General features: G+C 41.7%; 2 protein-coding genes across 6 annotated transcripts in view; both read right to left on the reverse strand.

Moving 5' to 3' along the window:
- The window catches only part of LOC142944602 (uncharacterized), an 11,642-nt gene extending 9,332 nt beyond the window's left edge, over positions 1–2,310 (reverse strand). For 2 of the 3 annotated variants that reach the window (XM_076085699.1, XM_076085697.1), the window contains exon 1: positions 2,133–2,309. In XM_076085699.1, the coding sequence (XP_075941814.1) occupies positions 2,133–2,192 (60 nt within the window). In that variant the 5' untranslated portion in view covers positions 2,193–2,309. Of the gene's footprint in view, positions 1–2,132 lie in introns of all 3 variants that reach the window. The other variant, XM_076085698.1, reaches the window with a different exon arrangement.
- Positions 2,311–3,221: 911 nt separating this feature from the next.
- Positions 3,222–8,893, reverse strand: LOC142944601 (TBC1 domain family member 9B-like). Of its 3 annotated transcripts, XM_076085694.1 has the most exons (7): positions 7,634–8,893; positions 7,463–7,528; positions 7,307–7,375; positions 6,770–6,823; positions 5,658–5,702; positions 5,428–5,525; positions 3,222–4,717 (listed from the first exon to the last, which is right to left on the reverse strand). In XM_076085694.1, the coding sequence occupies exons 1-7, from the start codon at positions 7,863–7,865 to the stop codon at positions 4,151–4,153; spliced, it is 1,131 nt and encodes a 376-aa protein (XP_075941809.1). In that variant the 5' UTR covers positions 7,866–8,893; the 3' UTR covers positions 3,222–4,150. The 3 variants fall into 3 exon arrangements, with proteins under 3 accessions (XP_075941809.1, XP_075941810.1, XP_075941808.1); XM_076085695.1 differs by lacking the exon at positions 6,770–6,823; XM_076085693.1 differs by lacking the exons at positions 6,770–6,823; positions 7,307–7,375; positions 7,463–7,528; positions 7,634–8,893 and having other exon boundaries at positions 5,658–6,762.
- Between the last annotated feature and the right edge of the window lie 7 nt (positions 8,894–8,900).

An 8,900-nucleotide genomic window follows, 5' to 3' on the forward strand; every position in this document is an offset into this window, starting at 1 on the left:
ACAGCTGCTTAACATGGGGGTCAAACGACATGGATCGATCAAAGAAAATCCCTAGATTGCGCAGGTTGCAATGGGCAGCAGAGGAGAGTGGACCAATACTCTGCCTGATCATGGGGACAAACTCATCCGGTGCAATAACTAGAACCTCCGTCTTAGTGTCGTTAAGTTGCAGGCAGTTTTCTGCCGTCCAGTCTCTGATGGCATTGACACAGTCCAGGAGCCTAGTTAATGTGAAGGCCTCGCTGGGTTTGAATGACAGATGGAGTTGGATGTCATCTGCATATAAATGATAGGACACATTATAACTTTTTATAATCGGTCCCAAAGGTAACAGATAAAGGGAAAATAACAGAGGCCCCAGAAACGAGCCCTGCGGTACGCCACAAGACAGTGGAGAGGTAACAGACACAAAATCACCCACAGACATTAAAACTTCTGTCATTGAGGTAAGATGTGAACCAGTCTAGCGCTATGCCAGATATGCCAACCCAATCACGTAGCCTCTTAATCAGGATGTTATGGTCTACAGTGTCGAATGCAGAACTGAGGTCCAGAAGAACTAACACAGAGCAGTCACCTGCATCAGAACACATGAGAATGTAATTTGAAACCCTCAGGAGAGCGGTTTCAGTAGAGTGTTGTCTGCGAAACCCAGACTGGAATTCGTCGTACATGTTGTGCCTCTCCAGTGCAGCAGTAAGTTGGTTGTTCACCACTTTCTCTACAATTTTGGACAGGAAAGGCAGTTTTGATATGGGCCTGTAGTTCATAGGCAATGCCGGATCTAAGTTTGGTTTCTTTAATATGGGCTGGATAGTGGCATGTTTAAAATAGGAAGGGACAATTCCTGTAGACAATGAGGAATTGACAATAGATGTTACTGCAGGGCCAATAATTAGCAGAACTTTCTTAAATAGAGAGGATGGTATTATATCCAGAGGGCAAGATGATGGCTTTGTTTTGTTAATTATGTCCATCAGGTCTTGAAGGCTGATAGGTTGGAAAGAGTCCAGAACAGTAGGAGATTGGGAGGAGCTACATGTAGATGAACAAATCCCAGGCTGAATGCCAGACCTAATACCTGTTACCTTATCATTGAAATAGGTAAGGAATTTGTTGCAATCGTCAACAGAACAGCATGGTAATGTAGAGACAGACGGTGAAACAATTCTCTTAATTGTGTCAAACAAAATCTTGGGATTTTTCTTTGAGGAAGAGATTAAGTTGGCAAAATAAGCAGTTCTAGCTTCCTTTACTCCAGCATTAAAAGAAACTCTGAGGTCTTTGAGATATGAGCGATGCACTTCTAGCCCAGTGGCTTTTATCACCCTCTATGTACCAACGTACATTTATAACAAATACCACACATATTACGGTAATCAGCGTTGCATATGTGTCTGACCAAAATACCAAAAAAAGCAAAAAATAAATTATTCATTTAAATTATTGTTTTAGAGTTTTTAAAGTGTTTTGTTTGTAATATGTATAATAAGCATCATTTAGTATCACTACTGAGAATTTAACAAACATAAAAACATGACGTAGATAGGTTTGCAGTTTTCAAGAAGTATATTTAAATATCATCTCTTACACACATGAAGATAAAGTTGTGAACACCGGCTGAATATCTTTGATCAGAATCATTATAACTGTGTTATAACTGCTGCTGTGTAAAGGGAATACTGCTGCTAACAAGAACCTGATGTGTTTAAAGTGTTTACAAACCAAATGTTATTGACCTTTAGTTCATATAGCAGTACTTTCAAAATAAAAGTGCACAATACACTACTTTAGAATTCATTATTGAATTTTGGGCATAACTGAGATTAATCACGATTAAAAATTGTAATCGTTGCCCAGCACTAATATATATTTATATCATCTTATCAGTTTAAACACACATTAAGACCTGCATGTCAACACGTCTCTTCTTTTTTCATTCTGACTTAATGTAAATTTTCTTTGTTTCATTTTCTTTAATTGAAGGTAAGAAGTTAACTTTAATATAACACCATTAAATCAACTGAAAACATTACACGATCATTTTTATCACTATTTTAAGTGGATTTTTATTGGAATGTTAGCTAAAAACAAGTCCGTTAGCTCTGTGTCTCTCTGAGTTTGTTTGTTACCTGATGGACCTGGAAGCTCTCACAGGTAGAACACCTGAGGACGTGAAACTCCTGAACCATGACAGACGTTCTGAATCTACTATTTATATATATATATTACCTACTAAATCTACTATGTATATCTTCTGGAACACAGGTCCGTGTTCCCGGTTCTATTTGAACAAAAAGAAGAGGAAAAACATTACAGCGGAAACAGGAAGTGAAACCGGAAGTGGGCATTTTCCTCTCTGAGCGCCTCCTGCAGGTCGGAGGACTGAATATAATATAAATAGACATATACATATAAATATAAACTAAATATAAATATATATATAAACTAGATATAAATATTAACTAAATATAAATATACGTATAAATATAAATATAAACTAGATATAAATATACAGCGGGTAAAATAAGTATTGAACACGTCACCATTTTTCTCAGTAAATATATTTCTAAAGGTGATGTTGACATGAACTTTTCACCAGATGTTGGTAACAACCCAAGTAATCCATACATACAAAGAACTCCTAACAAATATGTTCAGAAATTAAGTTATGTGTAATAAAATGGAATGACACAGGGAAAAAGTATTGAACACGCTTACTGAAATTTAGTTAATACTTGGTACAAAAGCCTTTGTTGGTAATGATGCTTCCTGTATGGAGAAACTAGTCGCATGCATTGCTCAGGTGTGATTTTGGGCCATTCTTCCACACAAAGTCTTCAAATCTTCAAGGTTCCGTGGGCCTCTTCTATGAACTCTGATCTTTAGTCCTTTCCATAGATTTTCTATTGGATTCAAGTCAGCTGATCGTCCGGGCCATTCTAGCAGCTTTGTTTTATTTCTCTGTTTATTGGTCGGTCCTTTCCTTTCCTTTGGTAAAGGAGGGTCTAGTGTTTCCTATCCTAAAGGAGACAAGAAAAGAAGGAAGCAACCTTTCCTTAGCATTTAGAGGATTCCACCAGCTCTGATACATCCAGGTCATTCACTCCGTTACAAGAAATACTAACTATATAAGTATTTATATTATATTATATATGATATATATATTCATATATTATATATATATTCATCTACAAACATGAGACCACAGAAGAAGAAAAGGGAGTTTCCTTCAGTATTTATTAGACAACGTATAACTGATCGATAATAAAAGCAGAATAAATACGGTAAAGACAAGAGAATAAAAACATCCTCTGACATCACAGGAGTGACGTCATCACAAACAAGGCTTCAGTGACGTTAAAATAAAAAACTCCAGGTGTGAAGTCACCTGAGTGAAACAAGTAATATGACGTTATTAATATACAGTAAACATATGTGAGGAAACTAAAGCATTTCATCATTAAACACGTTGGTTTTATTGTCTCTAGATCACTTTTTATTCAAGTTTTATTGTCTTAAAATCAATGAAAAGGTGAATAATCCTTATTTAAAGTCATTTCTTTAATCTTCTCGTATAAACTTTGACCTGTTTACCTCATAATATAATAATAATGTTCAATCTTTCTTTGACTATAAACAGAAATGATTTGATTATATGAAGATGATTTAGTGTCGTTGGTTTTAATCTTTATTTACATTTAACTAAATGAATTCATTTATAGGATAGATTTTATGGTAATCAGGTGACTTCACTGACCAATCAGAGCTCAGTACGTAAATCATGAGATAATATTACACAAATGAAGAAGTTATGTTTCAGACTAAATCACTGTTTAAATTCACAGGTTTATATTAATTATAGTCAGATCTGTGTCTCTAGATGAAGCAGTGATTTTATTAATATAATCATTTAAACATTGATTTATTAACAGTTTAATATGTTTCTTTCAGTCTGAATTATGAGTTTAACTTCTTCATATTTCTGATGTCATAGTTTTCTCTTTTTAAAACGGTCTGCTGACAGCAGACTGGTCCTCGTCTGTGATTGGTCAGATGCTTTAAACCCCTTTATGTGAACGTCTCATAACCAGATCAATCAGGTGGAGGTGAGTCAGGTGGTGGAGGTGAGTCAGGTGGTGGAGGTGAGTCAGGTGGAGGCAAGTTCGTGGTCGGAGGCGGAGCTTGTCTGACGCTCTACCGCCCTCTGAGCCTTACAGGCGGCCATCTTGTTCTGGAAGTCCCTCTTCTTTTCAAAGTAGTCCACGAGCGGCGGCTCCGTCAGCAGCGACGCCAGCACCTGTTCGAAGGTGATCGACCAATCGACATCCAGCACACTGCCCTGCCTCTGACCGCCGATCAGCACGGTGTCGTCGGCGATGTCGTCGCACTGCAGCGATCCGGAGCTCACCACGGAGTACGACGACAGCGACGTGTCGTCTTTGATCTCCTCGTCCGGAGCCGCCGGCTCCAGCTGAGCGTCGGCCAAAGCTCGACGCACCTGGGACTCACCTGACTCCTCCCTCTGACCCTCGGTGGACGGAGCCTGAGCAGCGGCTTCGTCCGTCTTCCGGCCGCCATTGTTGAACTTCTTGCCGACCTCCCCTATACGCAGCAGCAGGCTGGCAACGGTGGCGATGGAATGATAGAGCTGCTGCTCCAGAAGGTCCTCACTGAACATGTTGTAGAGGGTCTTACACAGGTCGATGAACTGCTCCTACACACACACACACACACAAACATGTTAACACACGCACACAAACATATTAACACACACACACACACCCACACAAACACACACGCACACACAAACATGTTAACACACACACACACAAACATATTAACACACACACACACACACACACAAACATATTAACACACACACACACACAAACATATTAACACACACACACACACACAAACATATTAACACACACACACACACACACATATTAACACACACACAAACATATTAACACACACGAGTAATTTTAAGAGGGTACAGGACCACGTGGAATCCCTTGTGGATTTTAAAATCATAGCAGCGTTTAGAAGAAACAAAAACATAAAAGATCTTCTAGTACATGCCTCCTTGGGCGGAAAACATAAAAAAGACAAGCACAACAGACACTTTAAAAATATTAAATTCATGGTAAATCAACATACACACAGAGACACAAACATAGTAACACACACACACACCCACACAAACACACACGCACACACAAACATGTTAACACACACACACACAAACATATTAACACACACACACACACACACACACAAACATATTAACACACACACACACACAAACATATTAACACACACACACACACAAACATATTAACACACACACACACAAACATATTAACACACACATAAACACACATATTAACACACACACAGGACTGAACCAGATCTCTTCACCTGGTTCATCCTGGGCAGGTCTTTGATGGTCTCCGTCTTGGGTTCCTTCTCTTTGGCCCACATTCTCAGGTAGTACCGGTAGTCCTTCACCTTCTCCTCTGAAACAACAGACAGAGACCTGTCTACCTGCAGTCCAACACACACACCTGTGCTCAGGTGTGGTCAGTAAGTGGACACACAGGTAACCTGAACCTGGTTCTGAATCTAGTCTGACTCTAGGAGGCATTTACCTTTCTTCTCCACGATATCTCCGCCTCCATCCTTCACCTCCTCACCTGCACACAGACAGATCTTCATCACCATCATCACCATCATCACCACCATCATCATCATCATCACCACCACCATCACCACCATCATCATCACCACCATCATCACCACCATCATCATCGTCACCACCACCACCACCATCGTCATCACCACCACCATCATCATCACCATCACCACCACCACCATCATCATCACCACCACCACCATCATCATCACCATCATTATCACCACCATCATCATCATCATCACCACCACCATCATCACCACCATCATCATTATCACCACCATCATCACCACCATCATCATCACCACCATCATCGTCACCACCACCACTGTCATCATCATCACCACCACCACCACCACCACCGTCATCATCATCACCACCATCATCATCGTCATCACCACCATCATCGTCACCACCACCACCAGCATCGTCATCACCACCACCATCATCATCATCGTCACCACCACCACCACCATCGTCATCACCACCACCATCATCACCATCACCACCACCACCACCACCACCACCATCATCATCATTATCACCACCACCATCATTATCACCACCATCATCATCATCATCACCACCATCATTATCACCACCACCATCATCATCACCATCACCATCACCATCATCACCACCATCAACAACATCATCGTCACCACCACCACCACCACCATCATCATCATCATCATCATCACCATCATAAAAAAGCACAAATGTTGCGATAAAGAATGAAATAAGTTCAAACTGTTAGTTAAAATGTCTCCTGCTCTGATCATCTGGCCACACCCCCAACAGTGATGTCATAGCACAGGTGAAACAGCTGGAGCTGGACCAGTAACAAAGGTCATGATCATAGGTTCTACTGGGGGATCAGAGACCCGGGTCCACATCAGAGACCCGGGTCCACTACAGTCCAGGTGAGAAACAACTGCTGTGACATCACTGGCTGTGGGCAGGTGGGCAATGTCAAACCTGAACCATCAAGACCATCAAGACCATCAGGACCATCAAGACCATCAGCCTGAGGAGCAACAGGTTCCTCAAAACCACAAAGACACAAACCTGAAGTCACTTCATGCTGAGTCAACATGTCCAGATCAGACAGGAGGGAAGATTCTGGAGGGAAAGTTGAAAAGAAAAGAAGAAGAAGAAGAAGAAGAAGAAGAAGAAGTAAAAGAAGCAGAAGAAGAAGAAGAAGAAGTAAAAGAAGCAGAAGAAGAAGAAGTAAAAGAAGCAGAAGAAGAAGAAGTAAAAGAAGCAGAAGAAGAAGAAGAAGAAGCAGAAGAAGAAGTAAAAGAAGCAGCAGAAGAAGTAGAAGAAGAGATGAAGCAGCATGTGAGTAAGAAAGGAAACATTGAAATATTAATGAGAAGATTTGATTGATGATGTTTCACTGATTGAACCTGATCAGTTCACACTAACTTTTATTCTACTGTGTTTATTTATTACAGCAGGAACCAAGTCCTCCAAACAACTGTGGATGTATCTGTAATGTGGCAACAATACACACATGTATTTACAACTGCAGTAGTAGTAGTAGTAGTAGTAGAAATACTGCAGTAAATCAGTAGTTCACAGTATATTTATCTGTGTGTTTACCTTGAGGTTCCTCCTCAGTGAAGAAGTGTGTCGCCTCCAGAGCAGACTCCGCCTCCTCAGGACACAGAGCTGCAACACAAACAAACAAATAAACAACCACACAAATAAATAAATAACCCACCAAATAAATGAACAAAGACTACAGACTACTGTTACCTGGTGGGAGGTGGAGCTTGTACAGCAGTTTGAGTTTCTCGGTCATGTCTCCGTGGTACATCCCACCTGCAGACACACAAACAAACTCTGATACCATCTAAATATTTAGATATTTAATATTTAAATCCTCTAAAAAGACTCAGGAGTGAAGCCTCCTGTTTGTGGACTCACTGAGTCCGGTGATGAACTCTTTGAAGTTGACCAGTCCGTCCTTGTTCTGGTCCAGGAGTCTGAAGAGGCGGGTCGACAGCGTGGAGGTGTGGCCTCCACAGACCCAGGGAGCCAGTGCGTTGAACAGCTGAGTGAACTGAGCCGGGTCGATGCGGTACTGCTCCAGGTACGGCAGGCTGGGGTCATGGTGCTCAGCTGCAGAGCTGCTGGAGCCCCAATAACAGCTCGTCATGTGTTTGGACTGAAGATCAGAGATACAAAAAGAGGCTTTAAACTCAGATTACAGCACCTACACAAACATCCAATTCAAATTACAATCATCATCTGACACCAGACAAAGATATTGTTTATATATCACCAACATAGTTAGGGCCGGCTCAGGTCTACCGTTAGGGCCGGCTCAGGTCTACCGTTAGGGCCGGCTCAGGTCTACAGTTAGGGCCGGTTCAGGTTTACAGTTAGGGCCGGTTCAGGTTTACAGTTAGGGCCGGTTCAGGTTTACAGTTAGGGCCGGTTCAGGTTTGTAGTTAGGGCCGGTTCAGGTTTGTAGTTAGGGCCGGTTCAGGTTTGTAGTTAGGGCTGGTTCAGGTTTGTAGTTAGGGCTGGTTCAGGTTTGTAGTTAGGGCTGGTTCAGGTGGAGCATAAATCTTCTCCCAAGTCGTAGTTCTCTTGCAGACTGAGTCAGATCATCCTCCAGGATTTGTGGATATGTTTCTGCATTCATGTTCCCCTCTACCTTTACAAGCCTTCCAGGGCCTGCTGCTGAGAAGCATCCCCAGAGCATGATGCTGCCACCACCATGCTTCACGGTGGAGATGGTGTGTTTGTGCTGATGTGCAGTGTTTGGTGTTCACCAAACATAGCGTCTAGTCTGATGGCCAAAAAGCTAAATTTTTGTCTCATCAGACCAAAGAACCTTCTTTTTTTATTTTTTTTTATTTATTATACTATATTGATCCCGGAAGGGGAAATTTGTCTCTGCATTTGACCCATCCCTGTATATAGGGAGCAGTGGGCTGCCAATGACAGGCGCCCGGGGAGCCGTTAGGGTTTCAGTGTCTTGCTCAGGGACACTTCGACACGTGACACGTCCCAGTCAAGGATCGAACCATTGACCTTGCGGTTACCGTTGACCTTGGACCTCCCAGACAGGTGTTTTTATACTACAATCACTTGACACACATCAACTGCACTCAGGTCATCTCCATTTCACTACTTGTGACACTGCTGTCATCAACTAGCTGCACTTCTGTTGAATTAGGTCAGT

The sequence above is a fragment of the Anarhichas minor genome, unplaced genomic scaffold (assembly GCF_050575085.1).
Source record: "Anarhichas minor isolate MPS153535 unplaced genomic scaffold, ASM5057508v1 ptg000297l, whole genome shotgun sequence".
Classification (NCBI taxonomy): domain Eukaryota; kingdom Metazoa; phylum Chordata; class Actinopteri; order Perciformes; family Anarhichadidae; genus Anarhichas; species Anarhichas minor.